Below are 23,513 nucleotides of genomic sequence, written 5' to 3' on the forward strand. Positions count from 1 at the left end.
AGTATCTTCTGCTTCTATCAACTTTTCTGTACTTGACTGAAGAAGCCTACTGTGTAGGCGAAACGTTTCATAATAAAGATACCTAACTGTTGCATATGTGTCTTCCCTAACAACCTGTCGGTATTTTATACCATTTTAATGTTCATATATAGAGTTGAAGAACAACCTGAGGACTCCTATTATATATGCTTCCTGTTATGAAGCCAAGGATTCTGTTCGCTTTATTGCAAACACTTATGCACTGTTTTGGTTTGAGATTACTGATAACCAAAACTCCCAAATCCTTCTCGCAATCAGCAATATTAAGATCTACATGTTTTAGTTTATATGTGGTATGGTTATTTTTTTGTCCAATGTTTCGAACTTTGCATTTGTCTATATTCAACTGCATCTGCCACTTCTCCGATCACTGCATCAGTTTATTCAAATCTTCATGGAGTGCTCTAATATCCTCATTAGAATGAATTAGGCGACCTATTTTGGTGTCACCAGGAAACTTGCTTATGTCACTATTTATTCCCTCATCAGTGTCGTTTACATAAATTGTGAACAGCAAATGGTCCAACACTGACCCCTGTGGAACACCACTCGTGACGCGCCTCCACTCTTGTGTCTTCCCATTGAAGCAAACTCTGCTGCTTATCTGTCAACCATGTCTTTACCAGGAAAAAAATTCTCCTCCTATTCCGTGTGCCTTAATTTTCCTCAATAGCCTCTGATGTGGAACTCTATCAAAAGCCTTACTGAAGTCCGTATACACAATATAATATTCATTACCATCATCTACCTCCTCAAATACTTCGGTGAAAAAAGTTAGTAAATTTGTTAGGCAGGAACGTCCCTTTGTAAAACCGTGCTGAGATTAATTAATCAGTTCATGCCTTTATTGCCTCGGCAATAACTGATTCCATTAATTTTCCCACAATGGAGGTAAGGCTTATTGGTCTGTAGTTCTAAGATACGGACCTGTCTCCTGCTTTGTAAATAGGCATTACATTTGCCATTTTCCATTTGTCTGGCACCATGCCAGTTTGTAGCGATATGTTGAAAAGACTGGCCAAAGGTTTAATAAGCTCCTTTTTACATTCCTTTAAAACCTGTCCAGTCTGGCTATGGATAATACGTCGGTTTATGTGCGGGCAACAGTAACAGCCTGGTTAATCAGAACCTGATCCACTACGAAGCTTGGTCACGGACCGGGACCTGGGAGCGTTGACCGCCGAAACCCCCTCCAGATCAAGGTTGACTGTCTTAACCAAATGGAAGATAGTTTCTTGAACAACGAGGCCAGGGACACGCCAGGCTTATCAAGAAGCCAGCTGTAACTCCTACACCTAATTTCTATAGTACAATGAGCGAAACGTGCATAAGACAAGTTGGCAAGACTTCAGTCTATTTCAGACTTGTCCTAACCTACCAGTTATCAAGGGACGATGTTAAATAACAAACAATCCGGCGATTATGTAAAGCACCCTTACCTGAGGTTATGAGATATTGACTTAACTAAATAAGGACTGAGTCAGTAAAACCCTCGAGTCATATTGTACAAAGCATGACCTTCATGTTTTACAGAAGATTCGGTTAGGTTTCTCTCCATGTTGGAAATGCTATGTCAAAAACTTGTATTGCTGGCCAGTTCGGTGAGTGATTGCAAGCACTCTCATGGTTAAAAATGGCATTCAACTCCTGTGTTATTCTCACTGAATATTGATTGCGAGCTACTCAAGCTCAAGGCGGTTATCCTGATTGTTATACATAGGAAAGGAGACACAAGGTACAGGGGTCCTTGTAAACTGCCCGGGAAAAGCTCAGAGCTCAACCGTTACAACAGAAACAAAGCTGTATGGCTTGAGGTCAATGAAAACAGTTTAGTGGAAAACTTCTTAGTCATTGATCATGTATATAATACACGGATTTTCCATGGAATACCTTAATATAGTATAAGTTTAAAGCAAATTAATGAAAGTAATATTTATGGTAACTGCATTTAACAGTAAGTGTTCCACAGCTCACGACAACGTTAAGATGTTCATCACACACTGTGGTCTCCTGAGCTTACAAGAATCCATCTACCATGCTACACCTCTCCTCGCACTGCCCATCTTCGCCGACCAGCCCAGGAACGCCATGTTTGTTAGGAACTCTGAACTAGGACACTTTTTGGAGTGGGAAGAGCTCACTGAGGACATGATCATCGACGCTGTTGCCGACATTATTACAAATACCAAGTTAGTATTCAGTAATCATATATGCTGCAAAATAGAAGGCAATGTTAATAAAGTATTATGCTATACTGCGACGCTAGATTTTTTAAAATAGAGCTGTCTTGAATATTTCGTTGTCAAGTTCTGGCTCTAAAGTGTTCAACCTGGCAACATAAAGCAATGCACCTAAAAAAAGTAAATTGTACTGGAACCGATAATCTGGTTACCAGCTGGTCCCCTTTTCCCATTTGTCATTATATATCCCCACCAAAATATTTTTTCATATATTTCTCCAGGCAATTATTTTTGTATATTGATTCATTTAAATTTTTATTAATAAATAAAAATTGATTTTCTTGATTCTTAAATACATTAAGTTTTTCAGTCTCTAGATAATCCTTCCATTCTCCCAGCTTCCTTCTTAGACGTCTCAGATAAAGTTCTCAACCAATTGTTCATAATTATAAACTATTTTTAGTATCTTTACACCTCGTAATGGTGGCTCAGGGACCCCCCCCCATCCATCGCCCCAAGTTTTGCACTTTCTGTTGGTTCATGTCAGTTGTCTAACCAATGGCAAGTGCTTCTCATGTCAGGCCAGTTTGCCTTGCGGACGGGTTCATGCTAATGAATCATTAAGAAATCGTTAGTTCGCTTCTATTTTGTATCCTGTAAACAGGTACTCAGTTGGTGCTCAGTGTTAGTGATGTGTTAAACTACGATGTTTGAGTCTGTAGCAACTTTATCGTCCCCTAAAGGAGACGGTACACACACACACACACACACACACACACACACACACACACACACACACACACACACACACACACACACACACACACACACACACACACACACTCAGACACACACACACAGGGACGGGAAATCCTGTGCCACAAACCTACTAGAGTTCCATGACAGGGTGACAGCAGTAAGACAAGAGAGAGAGGGGTGGGTAGATTGCGTTTTCTTGGACTGTAAGAAGGCTTTTGACACAGTTACACACAAGAGATTAATGCATAAGCTGGAGGACCAGGCAGGGATAACAGGGAAGGCACTGCAATGGATCATGGAATTCCTGTCAGGAAGACATCGGTGAGTCATGGTACGTGACGAGGTGCCAGAGTGGGCGCCTGTGACGAGCAGGGTTCCACTGAGGTCAGTCCTAGAACCGGTGCTGTTTCTGGTATATGTGAACAACATGATGGAAGAAATAGACTCAGAAGTGTCCCTGTTTACAGATGATGTGAAGTTGATGAGAGAATTCAATCGTACGAGGACTAGGCAGGACCAAGACAACAAAGAGATCTGGACAGGCTGCAAGCATGGTCCAGCAACTAGTTCCTTGAATTTAACCCTGCCAAATGCAAAGTCATGAAAATCGGTGAAGGGCAAAGAAGACCACAGACAGAGTACAGGCTAGGTGGGGAAAGACTTCAAACCTCACTCAAGGAAATGGATCTTAGGGTGAGTATAATACAGAGCACATCTGAAGCGCACATCAACCAGATAACTGCTGCAGCAGTAAGGAATTGTTCAAGACACCATGAACATCAGGCCCATACTGGAGTATGCAGCATCAGTTTGGAACTTACACCTGGTCAAGCACGTCAAGAAATTAGAAAAAGTGCAAAGGTTTGCAACAAGACTAGTTCCAGAGCTAAGGGGAATGCCCTACGAAGGAAGGTTAAGGAAAATCGGCCTGACGACACTGGAGGGCAGGAGGGTCAGGGGTGACATGATAACATACAAAATACTGCGAGGAATTGACAAGGTGGACAGAGACAGGATGTTCCACAGATGGGACACAGAAACAAGGGGTCACAATTGGAAGTTGAGGATTCAGATAAGTCAAAAAGATGTTAGGAAGCATTTCTTTAGTCATGGAATTGTGAGGAGGTGGAACAGTCTGGCAAGTGACGTAGTTGAGGCAGGAACCATACACAGTTTTAAGATGAGGTATGATAAAGCTCATAGAGCAGAGAGAGAGGAAACCCAGTAGCGATCAGTGAAGAGGCGGGGCCAGAAGCTATGAATCGACCCCCGCAACCACTAATAGGTGAGTACACACACACACACACACACACATTATCCCATTAAAATATTAGAATAATGTTCACACACACACACACACACACACACACACACACACACACACACACACACACACACACACATACACACACACACACACACACACACACACACACACACACACACACACACACACACACACACACACACACACACACACACACACACACACACACACATACACACACACACATACACACATACACACACACACACACACACATACACACACACACACACACACACACACACACACATACACACACACACACACACACACACACACACACATACACACACACACACACACACACACACACACACACACACACACATACACACACACACACACACACACACACACACACACACACACACACACACACACACACACACACACACACACACACACACACACACACATACACACACACACACACACACACACACACACACACACACACACACACACACACACACACACACACACACACACACACACACACACACACACACACACACACACACACACACACACACACACACACACACACACACACACACACACACACACACACACACACACACACACACACACACACACACACACACACACACACACACACACACACACACACACACACACACACACACACACACACACACACACACACACACACACACACACACACACACACACACACACACACATTATTGACTGATCACCTAACACAAGCAAGCACAGGGATTAATTAGCAGTTTTCCTGCTGCAGGCAGTGAAGTCAGGATACCAAGCTGGCGAAGCCTCAAAGGGTGAAGGAACGGGAAACCAGTGACCAAGCAGAGTATGGACACTGAGGAGGAAGAGTCAGGATGTCCATCGACAGAGCCGGAAATTTTGTCTAGATTCAAACACATGATGGATGAACCGTGAAAGAGAGAAGATAAATAATTCTAATGTTACATGACTAGTTTTTATACTTTATATTCTTTTGGTTTGAAGACTATCAGTAATGCTGTATATAGTTTCTCAGCAGTCAGGACCACTTTCAATAACATTTTCCGGATATATGCATTGAATGGCTATTCCTGTAGATATGTACATCCCATGCTGACTTACTCTCAAGTCCCTAAGTAAAACACACGGAACTATTACACACAGAAACAAGCAAGTCATCTTTAAATCGTTTCCACTAACTGTGTCGACAAACTTGTTCAGTCATATCAAAATATTATTTACTTCTTCAGAAATTAATCGTAAGTCTCCATCAGGTTTAATTCGTCTTAACTTCCGTGTAGCTAACTAAATGAGACGAGGTTCAGTGAAGCTTGTCTCATTTACATGTCTGATCACTTGACGCTAAGAGGGAGTAAACACAGCAACTGGCAAGGTAATAGGTAAGGAGTGGAGCTGAGACTCAACCCATGCAACCACTAACAGACGAATACAAAAACTGAGTTCACATATAACAAACACCTGATATCGTAAAATCTTCGTTTTCTTTTCATTTCACTCATCCTCAGGTATAAAGAAAACATGCTGAGGATGTCGAGGTTGATGCGGGATCAATTGACCACGTCCAAGGAGCGAGCAGTGTTCTGGACGGAGTACGTCATCCGTCACCATGGAGCGCCTCACCTGAGGTCCCCGGCAGCACAGCTCTCCTGGGTGGAGTTCCTCATGCTCGACGTTATCCTACTCCTCCACTTGGCTTTATTTATCATTTACTTCATACTGCGTCGCATTCTGAAAGTGATTTCAGCAAAAATCCTTAACAGAAAGAAGAAAATTGAATAGGATTTATATTCTCATATACATGAGGTACTCATTGAAAAAGTACTTGGTAATGAAGAGGACCCAAGACACGTAAATACTATCAATCTACCTCCTCACTTACGAAACCTAAATTTTCACGTTTGTAAAGAACTCGCTCCCACAGATTCCTTTTCAATTTATGAGTGTGTATCCTCTGCCTTGTGATCTGAGGTCTGGTGTTGTCTTTTTGTTTTAATATTCGAACTGTACCTCTCGATAAATTGGGAAAACCTCATAAAACGTTTGAACATGCGTTAGTAAATTGGTTATTTTAGTTCACTGTGTACCTTGGATTTATTTTACTCTCGTGACTTTCATTTTAGCAGAATATTTCGTAAATCAACACTGACGATGTGGCTTGATACACTGAAACGCTTAGAAAATAAAAGAAGATATGAACCATGACTATTGCATTATTGTTCCTTATATAGATATAAATGAGAAGAAAATCTGTTTCTGACGTTTCGTTTCTCAGGACTCACCTGCTGGGGCTCTACTCATATTTTCTTCATAACTCTGCTACTGAAGAAGCATTTGCAATTGCAGTTCGACAGGCCTAAAGCAACATCAAATCCTAGTGGATGCTCTGCATATATATAAAGTTATATCAAGCAGGTCCATGGCTGAGAGAAATATAATGGAATCAAGTTTAATAAGAAAATAGTTTTGGAATTAATATGAATATTGCAGTAGGATTAATTTATAATAATACAGTTTGGGAGAAACTTAAGATACATTCGACAAGTTAAAATCTTAAAGCATAGGTAGAATATAAGTTGTGTTTGACAGATCCTTGACCATCTACCTACATAATTATTAAAAAGGTCAGGTGTTGTAAGTTGACCGCGAGGTGTAGTCTCGCCCTTATATGCCTTTCTGTTGATCTTTTATTTTTACAGTTTGTTGATAATGTGAGAACCACGAAAGTGCTTGGAGTTTAACTACTTTTTCATAGTGGTTGTTCTGCATATTGTAATATCACTCGTTTACTGTGACAAGACCAGGTCGAGCAATTATTAGCTCTGGACTACTTCCAGGAAATCACTGGACTCCAGATTATCGGTCAAAGAAGTCCAGTCAATTTCACTACTACTACGTTACCGTGTCTAGAAGCCCTAACAATTTGATCCCAAAGAAATCTCCCTCTATTGCTTTCTAATCCTGGAGGTCAGTATGTTACTCTGACAGATTCTGTGACTAACCATCTATTTTATACCTGTTTTAATGCAACAGTTTATATTGTCTCGTTTACCTGGAGGTTACCTTGAGAGGGTTTCGGGGGTCAACGCCTACGCAGCCCGGTGTGAAGCCATACCTCGTAGAGGATCAGGGTCTGATCAACCAGGTTGTTACTGCTGGCCGCACGTAAACCGACGTACGAACCACAGCCCGACTGATCAGGTACTGTCTTTAGGTGCCTGTCCAGGGCCTTTTTGAGGACAGCCAGGGGTCTATTGGTAATCCCTTTTATGTATGCTGGGAGAGAGTTGAACAGTCTTGGGCCCTTGACACTTATTATGTTGTCTCTTAGTGTGCTCGTGGCGCCCCTGCTTCTCATTGAGGGAACGTTGCATCTCCTGCAGAATCTTTTGCTTTTGTCGGGAGCAATTTTCGTGTGCAAGTTTGGTACTAATCCCTCTGGGATTATCAAAGTGTATATTATCATGCATCTTTCATGCCTGTGTTTCAAGGAATACAAATCAAGGAACTTCAACCATTCCAAGTAATTTAGGTGCTTTATCGTACGCATGCGTGTCGTGAAAGTTCTCTGCACATTCTCCAGGTCAGCAATTCCGCCTGCCTTGAAGGGGAGAGTTAGTGTACAGCAATATTCCAGCCTAGAGAGAACAAATGATTTGAAGGGAATCATCATATGCTTTGCATCCCTAGTTTTGAAGATTCTCATTATCCATCCCATCATTTTTCTAGCACATGAGGTACATACATTGTTGTGGTCTTTGAAGGTGAGATCCTCTGGCATTATCACTCCCAGATCTTTCACAATAGTTTTTCTATCTATAGTGTGGTTAGAATGTGTTTTATACTCTGATAACGTTTTAATTTCCTCAAGTTTTCCATATCTGAGTAGTTGAAATTTCTCTTCATTGAACTTCATATTGTTTTATGAGGCCCATTTAAAGATTTGGTCGATGTCCGTTTGGAGTCTTGCCGTGTCTTCGATGGAGGTCACTGTCATGGCAGTTCGAGTGTCATCCGCAAAGGAAGACACGGAGCTAAGGCTTACATCTCTGTCTATGTCAGATATGAGGATGGGAGCGAGTACTGTGTCTTGTGGAACAGAGCTTTTTTCTGTAGCCGCCTCAGACTTTACTTTGTTTACTATTACATTTTGTGTTCTATATGTTAGGAAGTTATAGATCCGTCTACCAACTTTTCCTGTTACTCCTTTGTCACACATTTTGTGCGCAATTACTCCATGGTCGCATTTGTCGAAGGCTTTCACAAAGTCTGTGTATCCTGCATCTGCATTTTGTTTATCCTCTAAAGAATCCAGGACCTTGTTCCGGATGCTTTAGAGGATATCCTGGATGCTTTAGAGGATGTCAAACTACTGGACATTGGTCCAGTAGTTGGGACAGACAGGAGTGACCTGCTCTAAACCCGTGTTGCCCAGGGTTGTGTAATTGATGGATATATAGGCGTTTGGCGATCATACTTCTGTATTTCTTTGCAATTGCTCTACCGCCACCTTTGTGGAGTGGGGCTATATCTGTTGTTTTTAGTGAGTGTGGGATGACTCCTGTGTCCATGCTCCATCTCCATAGAATGCTGAAGGCACGTGATAGGGGCTTCTTGCAGTTCTTGATGAACATGGAGTTCCACGAGTCTGGGCCTGAGGCAGAGTGCATGGGCATGTCATTAATTGCCTGGGCAGAGTGCATGGGCATGTCATTAATTGCCTGGGCAGAGTGCATGGGCATGTCATTAATTGCCTTTTGACATCTAATGCTACTCCACCCCCCTTCCCATTATGTTTATCTACTTGGAACAACTTAAACCTTTGAATATGGGACCTGACAATCATATCCTGACTCTTTAAATTATATCATGTTTCAGTTATTGCAATAACAGCAAAGTTTCCCACACATGCTACTAAATGTAATTCAGTAATTTTATTCTTAGCACTTTGACTATTAGTATAAAATACGTTCATGTTTTTACTTCTGCATCTCTTTCCTATTCAGCTTTGCTTTTCCGCAAAGCTGGACAGCCATTTATTTCTATCATCCTTTCTTGGCAAAATGCCACATGTAACAGGGTGCCCTCGCTTCTTCCTAATTATGTTTATTGCTGTCCTATACCTTCTAATTAAATCCTTACTTCTATCCTTGCCTACATTATTGCCTTCAAAACTGAGGCAAATAATTGGATTGATCCCATAACTATGCATGATGTTGCCAATTGGCTAATAATAGCCCCCATCCCAGCTCCATGAGAGCAAACCCTCTTTTTCCAACTCCCATCCTTCAAGAAGAAAGCCCTATCCATGTACCTAATCCGACTGTCCTAAACAAGCACAATGTGCATTCCTTTGTGTTCTTCATCATGTCGTTCCCAGCAGTCTACTCACACTCGTCGGGTAACACGGAGAATGAGTTCGAAGTTTCTACAGCAGTCTCCTGGCTCTTCATCGTTTCCACCTCTTCATCCGTCCTCTTGATCCTCAGCTTCGCTCCATGCTGCCCAGCCGCTGTCCAGCTTCCTTTCTTGACCTGAGGATTCACAACAGGAGGATTACTACGAATCCTCTTGTTTTCCTTCAGTCAATTGCGGTATCTCGAGCCTAGCCACCTTCAACTCCTTAAGCTACTGGTAAAGTTGCTTGATAAATGCATGAGTGCAAGGTGTTGGATTTGAGTTGATCTTGCACACGAGTTGGTAGGGTAGTCAAAGCTTGCTCTTTGGGTAGTACCGAAACTGAGCTGGACATATGTTGCTGTTGTTAAGTAGGTTTTGGTTTAAGAAGGACGTGCATAATATGGGTCAATAGGCCTGCTGCAGTGTTCCTCCATTCTTGTGTTCTTATAGGGGGCATCGTTGGTTCAGTTTCAGAGAGATCTCACTGAGTATGTCTTCACACTAGCAAGTCCACATCACCACTGAACAAGTTCGAGGTATTGCTGCCCAAGACCAAACCCATCCTAGTGAGAGCTAGTTAATGCCCTCCCTCTCATAATCAGTCCTTTGAAATTTTTCGAGTCTTGTCCAGAATTGCAGAGTTGTGACACAAGTGCACTGGGAGATTTCAATATCCATAATCTGCAACAAAATAACGGGCTATGTAACAGGTATAAGCAAATTCTAGGACTAAAGGGTTACACTCAATTAATTAATTCACCAACCCAGATCCCACAAACTTTGCAAAAGCCTTTGACAAGTGTGACCATTGTGTAACAGCGCACAAAATGCGTGACAGAGGAATAACAGGAAAAGTTGGTAGATGGATCTATAATTTTCTAACAAATATAACACAAGAAGCAGTAGTAAACAGAATCAAGTCTGAGGCGGCTACGGTGAAAAGCACAGTACTCGCTCCCATCCTGTTCCTCATCCTCATATCTGACACAGACAAGGATGTAAGCCACAGCACTGTGTCTTCCTTTGCAGATGACACCCGAGTTTGCATGACAGTGTCCTCTATTGAAGACACTTCAAGACTCCAGGTGGACATCAACCAAATCTTTAAATGGGCCGTAGAAAACAATATGAAGTTCAGTATTGAGAAATTTCAATTACTCCGATGTGGAAAACGTGAGGAAATTAAAACTACATCGGAGTATAAAACAAATACCAACCACAGAATAGAGCGAAAAGCTAATGTAAAAGATCTGGGAGTCATCATGTCAGAGAATCTCACCTTCAAGGACCATAACATTGTATCAATCGCATCTGCTAGAAAAATGACAGGATGGATAATGAGAACCTTCAAAACTAGGGAGGCCAAGCCCATGATGACACTCTTCAGGTCGCTTGTTCTATCTAGGCTGGAATATTGCTGCACACTAACAGCACCTTTCAAGGCAGGTGAAATTGCTAACCTAGAAAATGTACAGAAAACCTTCACGGCGCGCATAACTGAGATAAAACACATGGGAACGCTTGAAGTTCCTAAACCTGTACTCCCTAGAACGCAGGCGGGAGAGATACATGACTATATACACTTGGAAAATCCTAGAGGGATTAGTACCGAACTTGCACACGAAAATCACTCCCTATGAAAGCAAAAGACTTGGCAGACGGTGCAACATCCCCCCAATGATAAGCAGGGGTGTCACTAGCACGATAAGAGACAACACAATAAATGTAAGGAACCCAAGACTGTTCAACTGCCTCCCAGCATACATAAGGGGGATTACCAATAGACCCCTGGCTGTCTTCAAGAAGGCACTGGACAGACATTTAAAGTAAGTACCTGACCAGCCGGCCTGTGGTTCGTACGTCGGGTTTAGTGCGGCCAACGGTAACAACCTGGTTAATCAGGCCCTGATCCACCATGAAGCCTGGTCACAGACCGGGCCGCGGGGGCGTTGACCCCCAGAACCCTCTCCAGGTATACTCCAATCTCTCTAGTCAAGTGCTCCCATATTTTTTTGAAATCTCAGTACAGTGGAATAACTAAACAACTGAGGTTAACAGAAATAACGTTTTTCTTATTCCCTGGATATATTTCTATTTCGGTTTATTTATAAATATCTCTTTCTCAACAGTGATAAGTTAGATGGTGTTCATCTTATAATGATACACCTGATTTTTCTCTCTTAAAAATAATAAATTAAATTATCATAAGGCAATATATTTAAATATATCTCATAAATCATATCAGACGTAATAGCATAAAACAAGAATTTCCAACGAAAAGTTCCGAGCTCAACTCTGCTCCGAGGCGGAGGAAAAACAATTTATTGAACTGTAGCAATAGGAAACGGTTCAGTGGAAACCTTATCCGTCAACGTATCGAATAAACACTTGGTCATGAAACAGCATATTGTAATGCAAGTGTCACGACCGACGTCTACCATACACACTGACTGACTCCTACTTGACATACATTTAACAGTAAGTGTTCCACAGCTCACGACAATGTGAAGATGTTCATCACACATGGTGGTCTCCTCAGCTTACAAGAGTCCATCTACCATGTTATGCCTCTCCTCGCACTGCCTCTCTTCGGTGACCATCCCAGGAACGCCATGTTTATTAGGAACAATGTTCTGGGTTATATTCTGGAGTGCACGGAGTTCACTGTGGACAAGATCGTCGACGCTCTCACCTATATTATCTCCAACCCTGTGGAAAAATTTTCTCCAAGGAAGGGGGTGGAAATAAATGGTATAAAATACCGACACAATGGAAATATAAACACATATGCAGTATAATGTGATCCTTTATTGACAACGTTTCGCCCACACAGTGGGCTTTTTCAAACAGATCTACCTGGGGTGGAAGGTACGCGAGTATTTATAGTCAGGTTCAGAATGCTGAGGTCAGGTGGAGAATGCTGCATCTGATGATGTACCGAGTGGGGTTATAGAGTCTAAAATCTTGGGTAGCTTGGAAGGGAGATTGGATAAGTTTGTGAGCAGACCTTCTGCAGTGTTCTTCCATTCCTATGTTCTTATGTGGGATAGCGATGAAGAAGTTTTTGGGCAAGTGGTTCAGCTATGTTTTAGAATCCACTATTCTGGTTGAAGTTGTCGGATATAGAAATAAGTGATGATTCCAGGATTCTTCGGTATTGAGTGTTGTCTTCTGTGGCGATAAGTCTTGTGTTTCTGTAGTTTATCAAGTGGTTGTGTGAATTACGGTGTTGTACACAGGCATTCCTTGTATCGTCAAACCTGCTTGCGTATTGGTGTTCTAAAATACGTGTTTGGAGGTCCCTTGATGTTTCGCCCACATATAATATGTTGCAGTCATTACAAGGGATTATTTATACCCCTGCAGAGAGTGGAAGCTTGTCCTGTCTATCACTGGTAATGTCCTTGATGGTCGTGGTTGTGGAGGTAGATACTTGGAATGAGGTATTGGAAAAGATGTTGGAAACGTGTTTGGCAATGGAGTTGGTGGGGAGGACTATGTATCTCTTCTCGGCAGTGTCTTCTCTGGGTGTGTTGAAGATGTTTAATGCCCGTCGTTTGCAGTCTCTGATGAATTGACGAGGATAGTGGAGTTTAGAAAATACTTGTTCAATTACAGTGCATTCTTCCTCAAGAAACTCATTGCTGCAGATTCTGAGTGCACGCAGGAAGAAGCAGGTCTGACGATACAAGGAATGCCTGTGTACAACACCGTAATTCACACAACCACTTGATAAACTACAGAAACTCAAGACTTCGCTTAACAGTGTCCTTTGATAGAGAGATATACGAGCGCTTGTTTGCACTATCCTTTCCCAGGACGAGTTATGCCGCAACAAGGAAAGTGTTTAGCTCTCTTTATTCTTTGCTATCAAGAGAGCAGCCTCGTAGAATGCCTCACCAAAGTTTTAAATTTGTTGGCGAAATGCTTCACTGCTGTCGATTTGAGCTCGCTTCCAGGATTCATTTCTCGCCTCAAACAACGCCTTGGATTTGTCGACACTAGAATGAGTTATTTTCAAATGGTTGCATCCCATCATTGCTCAGTCTTGAAGCAGATCACGCACTGGGAGAGTTCTCTGTCACCTTCTTGAAGAAGCACAGGTCCGTATTGAATATAATTGTCCAGGTACTTCCTTTTTTTCGTACTCAAGCTGATGACTTTGAATGTGGCTCCCAATATAACAGAAAAGAAAGAAAAGATGTAAATTGATATTTGAAAACATGACAAAAAAAAGTTAAAGAATCAAATTTCAATCCCCGATTTCCTTTGTAATGTAATACAAATCATAAAACCTTTGAATGCGCAGAAAAACAGTGACTGTCCATTTATTTTTCTACGATTTTGAGGTTTAAAACAAAGACTTTCATTTTTTGTCAATTGTACATAAATAAATAAATTTGAAAGCATATTGCCTAAAATATAAATACGGTTTTGTGAAAAATGAAAAATGTATGTGTATGTGTGTGCTTGTGTGTGCGTATCTGTGTACTCATATACGTGTGAGTGCGTGTGCTCGAGTGTATGTACGCTCGTGCGTGTGTGTGTACTCACCTATTTGTGTGTGTACTCACCTAATTGTACTCGCCTAATTGTAGTTGCAGGGGTCGGGACTCAGCTCCTGGCCCCGCCTCTTCGCTGAACGCAACTAGGTCCTCTCTCTCCCTGCTCCATGAGCTTTATTATAACTCGTCTTAAAGCTATGTATGGTTCCTGCCTCCACTACTCGTCAGACTTTTCCGCTTCCTGACCACTCTATGACTGAAGAAATACTTCCTAACATCCCAGTGGCTCATCTGAGTCTTCAACTTCCAAGAGTGACCCTTCATTTCTGTGTCCCATCTCTGGAACATCTTGTCTCTGTCCGCATCGTCTATTCCACGCAGTATTTTGTATGTCGTTATCATGTCTCCCCTATCCCTCCTGCGCACACTCCTGTGTGTGCGTGTGTGTGTGTGTGTGTGTGTGTGTGTGTGTGTGTGTGTGTGTGTGTGTGTGTGTGTGTACTCACCTAATTGTACTCACCTAATTGTGGTTGCAGGGGTCGAGACTCAGCTACTCTTCTCAGCTACTCAGCCTCTTCACTGATCGCTACTAGGTCCTCTCCCTCTCTGCTTCCTGAGCTTTGGCATACCTCTTCTTAAAATTATGTATGGTTCCTGCCTCCACTACTTCACTTGCTAGGCTATTCCACTTCCTGACAACTCTACGACTGAAGAAATACTTCCTAACGTCCCTGTGACTCGTCTGAATCTTCAGCTTCCAGTTGGGACCCCTTGTTTCTGTGTCCCCTCTCTGGAACATCCTATTTCTGTCCACTTTGTCTATTCCCCGCAGTATCTTGTATGTCATTATCATGTCTCCCCTGGCCCTTCTGTCCTCCAGTGTCGTCAGTCCGATTTCCCTCAACCTTTCCTACTACGACATTCCCCTGAGCTCTGGGACTAGCCTTGTTGCAAACCTTTGTACTTTCTCTAACTTCTTGACGTGCTTGACCAGGTGTAGGTTCTAGGCTGGTGCTGCATACTCCAGTATGGGCCTAACATACACAGTATGCAGTGTCTTGAACGATTCCTTATTAAGGTATCGGAATGCTATTCTCAGGTTTGCCAGGCGCCCGTATGCTGCAGCAGTTATTTGGTTGATGTGTGCCTCCGGTGACGTGCTCGGTGTTATGGTCACCCCAAGGTCTTTCTCCCTGAGTGAGGTCTGTAGTCTTTGTCCACCTAGCCTATGCTCTGTCTGCGGTCTTCTTTGCCCCTCCCCAATCTTCATGACTTTGCATTTGGCAGGGTTGAATTCGAGAAACCAGTTTCTGGACCACATGTCCAGCCTGTCCAGGTCTCTTTGCAGTCCTGCCTCATCCTCATCCGATTTAATTCTTCTCATCAACTTCACATCATCTGCGAATAGGGACACTTCAGTCTACTCCTTCCATCATGTCGTTCGCTTATATCAAAAATAGCACTGGTGTGTGTGTGTGTGTGTGTGTGTGTATGTGTGTGTGAGACCCAGCAATTAATATTTGCACTAATAACTCATTACAGTTGTGACCTGTGGACGTGTGAATTGCTCATTACTTTATAATTTGTTCATGATTGTAACTATGTATAAAAGTAAGTAAATTTACTTACATAATTCATTACCTTTGTCTCTTGTGACTTCATTACCTTTGTACCTTGTTCACCTATTAAAACTTTGGGTCCCAGTCCCTGGACCCATTATGTACCTCTGTAATCTTTTGACTACCGCCCACAGGATGGGTATGGGCTGCATAATAAACATATTAAACTAACTAACAGTTATTAATAACTAGCTCTGCAATCTTCTTGCGTTTATTGTCTAACCAACAGTTAAGACCACATGCTGTGTACAACCATGAATTGCCCACACCCACTTAACCAGTTTTAAATATCCACAAATCTCCTGTTAACTTGACAAAAAAAATAGCATATTGACAATTGACGAATGACTAGGCAGCTTACTCTTGCTCACAAGAAAACTTCTCTGACATGAGACTTTGTGATATAACCAAAGAAGGTTGAGAAGCGGCTGTCATTGATTTGACATTTAAATTAAGTTGAAAGAAAGCAGAAAAAAAAGAAATCTGGTTACCTATGAAGCCATCACGAGGTGTGGAGTCACAGGTAATAGTTCAACAGCAGCACTCGCTTGTTACGTCTCTAATCTGAGACAATAAGAAAGGAGATGGCGAGAGTTGAGGAAAGACTAATAAATTATTGTATTTAAACGAATTGAATTTGTATTTCCATATAAAAGGTAATGAAAGAGTAGACTAGAATTTTAGGAAATACAGTATTAAAAATAAGTATTTTTCTGCAAAGTAATACTTAAAGACCTATGAAAGTATGAGAAGTGAATAACTGAAAAATATACATGAAAAACCTGGACAGTTTCAAATATGGTAGGATTATATTTTAACATGGGATTCGGCAACCAGCTGGATATCTGGATGAACAGTTCCAAACTAACTAATATCACTTTCACATCATGAGGATAAATAAATTTTGAGTAATAGCGAACTTACATATAAGTTTAATGTTGTGCAAGAATGGTATATAATACCGACAAGATGAAATTAAGACACATGTGCAACATCTGGGTGTCTTTATTGTAGACGTTTCGCCATCCAGTGACTTCATCAATACAAATTCTAGGACATAACTTGAAGACAGTAAGACTATATACAGAAGATGAGGTAATCAGTCCCTCAACCTAGGAGTAGGTGCGAAGAGCACCCCGACTATGGTGCTCTTCGCACCTACTCCTAGGTTGAGGGACTGATTACCTCATCGTCTGTATATAGTCCTACTGTCTTCAAGTTATGTCCTAGAATTTGTATTGATAAAGCCACTGGATGGCGAAACGTCTACAATAAAGATACCCAGATGTTGCACATGTGTCTTAATTTCATATAAGATTAATATTGAAAACCCGTATTACAGTATAGAAAAAATGTCTTAACATTAGCTCATTTATTTCCATTGTATTAGATTAATGAATACTAACTTGGGGTTTGTGGAGATTTGCATACAAACAAGCAAGTCATATAATAAGTGAACTGTAATGAGACTTAGCTTCATGACGACTACACTGTTCCTCAGCCACTTCCAGAAAGTTCTTGGAGTCGCCGATGTAACCACAATTGGGGTAATTATACTTACCACTAATCTTTATTAAGATTAGTGGTAAGTATAATTACCCCTAGGAGGTGTTATTCAGCATATCTCAGAAACTGACTGCTGAAATTATACATACTGGTGTGGGCTCGATGGCCCTCGGATCACCGGGTAATGGTACGTCAAGTAAGACATGAATTGGATATCTGCTGCGCAGCCGACCTACCCCTGTCATGTTTATCAGACGTACCTGGGTATTTGTAGCTGACCAGTAGTTGCACCCGGTTATCCTCTGTCTTGATTGAAGCAGACATGTTCTTTGACGAATGTTACACTGTGTTATACTCCGTCAGGAAATTCGCAACACTCATTGCACACTGTTCATTAAGTATTGTTTCTTATTAACAGTCATATCACTAAAGAAGCTGTTCACACTTCTCTGTAAATGTTCTGCTGTGTCCTTTGAGATTCTTTTATGCACAAAAACGCGTGGATCAGTGTTCTTTGTTTGTTATCCCGGCATTAATGTTTCCCCTGGCTGGATTTTAAAGCAATCTAATCGCCCCTGCCCCGCTCCAGCCGCCGCTGCCTTCGGCGTCTCTCTACATAAATGATTCGCTGATACAAGCAGATTTGCCTCCCTTGCCAAACTGCAACAATTTGCAACACAAATGCTTGATTTCTTGTTATGTCTCAGTCATTTAGAGTTCATTATGTCCCACATGTGAATAAAGTGAGGTAGAAGTTTCCCTGTACCTTTCCTTTTGTGGTACAGAGATTAGTTAATCTCATTAACTCACATTGGTTGCAACACTGGTCTCTTGCAAAGAAGTAGCATAACGTATGACTGGTACAAGCTGGTTAAACATCTTCTTGTAATTACTTGTGGAAGTAAACAAGATGCTTGCCCCAAGGGCTGGGCCCCTCAGTGCTGACGGGCTGAAGGGATGCCAATACCCCCTTCCTTGGAAATATAAACACATATGCAGTATAATGTGATCCTTTATTGACAACCCTTATCTGGTTGATCAAGCCATCAACCAGATAAGGGTTACTTATGTTTTTTTTTTTAATGCAACGTGATGAAATGACTGATGCCTTTCAGTATTTTCATCTGCTGATGTACGTTTGTTTTATGCCAGATGACAGTATGGAGAAAGAAATGCTTTTGTATCATTCCCTAAAATTTTTTACAACAGCAACTGATATCATCGAAGTGGTAACGAACTTCTTTGAGGAAAATCATGGGACTCGCCGGCAAGGGTAGAATGCGTCATCTAAACTAACGCCTTAACCAAACCATACCACGGGCGGGACTTGAACCCGCGGTGAGTCTCAAAACTCCAGACCGTCGCGTTAGCCGCGGGTTCAAGTCCCGCACGTGGTATGGTTTGTTTGCAATCGTGTCATTACGATTTCGTGAGTCAAGTAACGCCTTAACCAGTCGCCTGTTCAAACAACTGTGTATGAATATGGACTCTGGCCATCAAGCCTTGCTTTTCTATATAAATGTGCGATGGCTTTCGATGGGAAACACTGTCTGGCGGCTTTACTAACTGGGAGAAGTGGGAGTATTTTTAGAGCTGCAGCAGAAGCAAGATCTCCATGAAATGCTCCAGTCCGAAGAATTTCAACTGTGTCTAGTTTGCCTTATACCTCTTCGAAGCGCTAGATATCAATAAGAAACTGCAAGTCAAGAACATCAAATTATTGATCAATACGACACCATTCGAGCCTTCGTGGCCAAAAATGATCTCTGGAATAAAACGAATCTAGGATCAAGACTGTTTCACAAACTTGGACTCTGCTGTCTTGCTGGTTAGCATGATTCCATGTTGAGAAAACAAGTCATCGTTCACATGACTGTGCGTAAAGAGGAATTCATCCACTACTTTCCAGATCTGGATAAAAAACTGCAAGGCATGGAAATTCATCAGGAACTTATTCCAATGTAACGTAGCTGATTTTCGGATGAAGTGCAGGAATAGTTCCTTGAGCTGAAGCTCAACCACTCAGCCGAGGACGACGTCAAAGCTCTGGATCTGGAGATGTTCTGAGTTAAATACCTTTATATTTACCCCTTTGTCTCGCATCAAGCTCTACAAATTATGAAGATATTTAAATCCACGTATCTTTGTGAGGTGGCCCGGTGGCCTGGTGGCTAAAGCTCCCGCTTCACACACGGAGGGCCCGGGTTCGATTCCCGGCGGGTGGAAACATTTCGACACGTTTCCTTACACCTGTTGTCCTGTTCACCTAGCAGCAAATAGGTACCTGGGTGTTAGTCGACTGGTGTGGGTTGCATCCTGGGGGACAAGATTAAGGACCCCAATGGAAATAAGTTAGACAGTCCTCGATGACGCACTGACTTTCTTGGGTTATCCTGGGTGGCTAACCCTCCGGGGTTAAAAATCCGAACGATATCTTATCTTAGGCTGCGTTTTCTGTGTTGGTTGCTGTCAAGACCGGATACAGAAACAAGCTGAGCGAGGAAAGTGACTTGTGCTGCGCCCAGTCCCTGGACCCATTACGTACCTCTGTAATCTGCAAATACCTTTGTGACCAATACCTTTGTGATTGTGACCAGACCTACCTGGAGTTCATTACCTTTGTAAATTGTGAGTTCATTACCTTTGTAAATTGTGAGTTCATTACCTTTGTAAATTGTGAGTTCATTACCTCTGTAACTTGCTCAGCTATCAAAACTTTGGAGTCCAGTCCCTGGACCCATTATGTACCTCTGTAATCTTTTGACTACCGCCCACAGGATGGGTATGGGGTGCATAATAAACATATTAAACTAAAAGTAAACTGCTGCGCTCTTTCTGGTACGTGTTCACGTATAAGGGTTCTGGCAACTCAAAAGTAGTGTCAAAAATCTTACTAAATATGTCCTCATTTTATATATTGTGAATTTGCGATTTGCTCCTTAAACAAACTTGAATAATTAAAAAAAAAATAATAAAGTCGAGAATGAAAACTAATTTCTCAGTTTTTCTATTTAAAAAAAGAGGATTTTATTTAATTTTTACATATAGAAATATATACGAAGGAAGGCAGGGGCGTGGAGACGAGGATCTATTGCTACTGAGAGAGCGACCCAAAATAGATTAAGAACCACTGTCATAGAAGGTATCAAGATGTCATTTGTTGCTACACAGGGAGGCCTGGTTACAGACCGGGCCGGGGGGGCGTTGACCCCCGAAACTCTCTAGGTATACTCCAGGTATACTTCAGGTATACATGGCATTGAATGGTTCCTATTATCATGATGCATCAGCCTTCATTGTACACATATTCCAAGCGGGTGACGGTGTTTAGGACATACTGCTGACTTTTATGCAATAAACCATGTGCTAGATAGGAACGAAATGCAGGTAAAGCAGAGAATACGGGTGTGATCGTTGACGTGGGCGTGGGTCCGGGGGCAGTAACGGACGTGTCAGCAGGTGAGGACGCACCGTCCTTGGCTGGGTCGTAGTCTCCTCTCTGTTGAACATCACATAAAACAATGAGCAACAAATACACATTAGTAGCTAAAAAAGGGTATTTCACTGACACAACACATCATTGATTGTTTTCTTAATATGGAAAAAAAATCTGAGAGAAAAATGTGAACTTCTCAAGAGCAATTTTTATCCCAGAACAGGAAAATAATTTAATTTAAAATATTACTTTACTAACATTATTAGGAATACTGACCACTTATAAATATCGAGGAATAACAAAAAAAAAAAAAAAGCTGGCTGACCTATAAAGGTGTGTTAATTGGAGGTAATTCTTGAGTGGGTGTGTGAGGCGAGAGCTGAGGTAGGGAGCGTCGACGTCCTTCCCACCATCACCAGTCAGCAGCCCCAGAGATACACTATTCGCTACAAACACCAGCTGCTCACACAAGAAAGTTTTGCATCATTGGATTGCCTTAATATATCATAAATAGGGTCCTATTACGGTATGGTTAATAAACAAATTTCGTAATCTACACCAACAACAAAATTCTTAATGTTAATAATACCTGAATGTAAAAAGGGAACTATACACAGCTCTCAATGAGCTCTAAATTTAAATAAACTGGCTGATACAAATGTAGTCCCTAGTTAATAAAAATGTAGTCCCTGGCTGACACAAATGTAGCCCCTGGCTGACACAAATGTAGCCCCTGGATGATACAAATGTAGTCCCTGGCTGATACAATTGGAGTCCTTGGCTGATACAAATATAGCCCCTGGCTGATGCAAATGTAGTCCCTGGCTGACACAAATGTAGTCCCTGGCTGACACAAATGTAGTCCCTGGCTGACACAAATGTAGTCCCTGGCTGACACAAATGTAGCAAGGGGAAAATTAGAATATATGGAAGATGGCTAATGTGATTCCTGCCATCGATTTGCTGCCCAACTTGTTTGACCTATGATTAAAAAAATGAATATTTCATGTTAATTTGGGACGCTGAATTTGAATCTGAAGTTGTTTCAACACGAAGATTATCTGTGTAATAAAACCCCCCATCCTAACCCCAGTTACTTTTCAATTATATTATTATCTGAGTGGTTGGTCATTTTATGTAAGATCATTTACGGCTTAGATTGATTTTTTGTAGATTTACGAGATGTTTTAACACTAACGGATTGTAAGTTTTTTTTTTTTTCAGTGTAAGTGGTATTTTCATTTGTCAAGTCGGGTATCACTATTATTGAAATATTTCTGTTTGATTGTATGTACATACGTCGGTCTACAATCTTAACATTGTTCCAGACTACAGAGCGGAACTCTTGTCCAGGTTGAGGGACTGACCACCTCAGTACTACTTTATCGAGAGTAATTTATTGATTACATCATCTATGCATCTCCACTACTTCTGTTGACTTCTCTGTATTCGACTGAAGAAACCTCATGTGTAGGCGAAACGTTTCGGAATAAAGATCCCTAATTGATATATAATAAGATACTTATGCAACATTTGCGTAACTTTATTGTGGACACGTTTCGCCATCCAGTGGCTTTATCAGTCCAGTACAGAGAAGAATGGATGAAGATCAGGAGTTTGAGGTAATCCGTCCCTCAGCCTGGAGTTGATGTTATCAGTTCATCAGTCTTGATAAGACTGCACCGGGGTCTCACCTGAATTAGCATCAGCACTGTGGCTTTACTTATGTCAGCACCATGGCCTCAGCTGAATCAGCATCAATAATCTAACTTCACCTGCGTCAGCACTATGACCTCACCTGTGACAGTGTCAGCACCGTAGCAACACTGAGCGACATGTGTGGTCCTCACCAAGTCTGGTAGATAAACTCTCAGCTCTTCTGAGCACGGTGACTCACGTGCAGCCAGGGCTCTCAGCTCTCTTCTGAGCACGGTGACTCACGCGCAAGTAGGACTCTCAGCTCTCTTCTGAGCACGGTGACTCACGTGCAGGCAGGACTCTCAGCTCTCTTCTGAGCACGGTGACTCACGCGCAAGTAGGACTCTCAGCTCTTCTGAGCACGGTGACTCACGTGCAGGCAGGACTCTCAGCTCTCTTCTAAGCACGGTGACTCACGTGCAGGTAGGGCTCTCAGCTATCCTCTGAGCACGGTGACTCACGTGCAGGTACGAGACACAAGAGTATCAGTCTATAGTAAATTATATCGCATCACTTCACTAAGTCATTGATATGGTACTAACACTATTATAAGTTAACATGAAGACATAATCTCCGTTCATGTTAATATTGTCAGACTGTATGAGTGCTAAAATAAATTTTTAACTCGACTATAGATTGGATGACACGACACGAGACTTCACCAGTACAGCACGGAGAGGTGACTGTGTGGAGAGGAGACTGTGTGGAGAGGTGACTGTGTGGAGAGGTGACTGTGTGGAGAGGTGACTGTGTGGAGAGGTGACTGTGTGTGTCGTGCGCCTGAACCAGCGGCCAGTAACCTTGTCCTTGCTTCACCTAGCATAACTAATTGACTCTGTGCCGCCATGTTATAGCGTTTTACTTGTAATAATTTCCTTTCTCTGTCACGATGTATGCCGCTACTGATACCGAAATTTTTGAGAATTTAAAGAGTTCAAATAATTTCTTATTAAAATTATAAACATCTGAATGGCTAGAACAGTAACTATACAATGAACTATATATAAACTATGTGAGGAGAGAATGGCAACAGAG

At 41.9% G+C, this 23,513-nt stretch overlaps 2 protein-coding genes across 5 annotated transcripts in view; one reads left to right on the forward strand and one right to left on the reverse strand.

Annotated features, from left to right (window-relative positions):
* LOC128691067 (UDP-glycosyltransferase UGT5) overlaps window positions 1-6,519 on the forward strand; it is a 54,311-nt gene extending 47,792 nt beyond the window's left edge. For all 4 annotated transcript variants that reach the window (XM_070089245.1, XM_070089244.1, XM_070089246.1 and 1 more), the window contains exons 7-8: window positions 2,009-2,228; window positions 5,823-6,519. In XM_070089245.1, the coding sequence (XP_069945346.1) occupies window positions 2,009-2,228; window positions 5,823-6,096 (494 nt within the window). In that variant the 3' untranslated portion in view covers window positions 6,097-6,519. The remainder of the gene's footprint in view (window positions 1-2,008; window positions 2,229-5,822) is intronic.
* A 13,772-nt stretch (window positions 6,520-20,291) lies between these two features.
* On the reverse strand, window positions 20,292-23,242 carry LOC128691068 (uncharacterized). The gene is made up of 3 exons (XM_053779858.2): window positions 22,579-23,242; window positions 21,106-21,239; window positions 20,292-20,843 (listed from the first exon to the last, which is right to left on the reverse strand). The coding sequence occupies exons 1-3, from the start codon at window positions 22,615-22,617 to the stop codon at window positions 20,711-20,713; spliced, it is 306 nt and encodes a 101-aa protein (XP_053635833.2). The 5' UTR covers window positions 22,618-23,242; the 3' UTR covers window positions 20,292-20,710.
* Between the last annotated feature and the right edge of the window lie 271 nt (window positions 23,243-23,513).

Source organism: Cherax quadricarinatus, chromosome 27 (assembly GCF_038502225.1).
Source record: "Cherax quadricarinatus isolate ZL_2023a chromosome 27, ASM3850222v1, whole genome shotgun sequence".
NCBI lineage: Eukaryota > Metazoa > Arthropoda > Malacostraca > Decapoda > Parastacidae > Cherax > Cherax quadricarinatus.

Bases quoted from the DNA above. Each gene is read 5' to 3' on its own strand.
- LOC128691068 (XM_053779858.2), bottom strand. From the start codon at position 22,617: ATGTCGCTCAGTGTTGCTACGGTGCTGACACTGTCACAG. The intron at 21,240-22,578 runs GTGAGGTCATAG...TTGTGTGAGCAG, and splicing joins CGGTGCTGACACTGTCACAG to CTGGTGTTTGTAGCGAATAG. The intron at 20,844-21,105 runs GTCAGCCAGCTT...GATGTTCAACAG, and splicing joins CAATTAACACACCTTTATAG to AGAGGAGACTACGACCCAGC.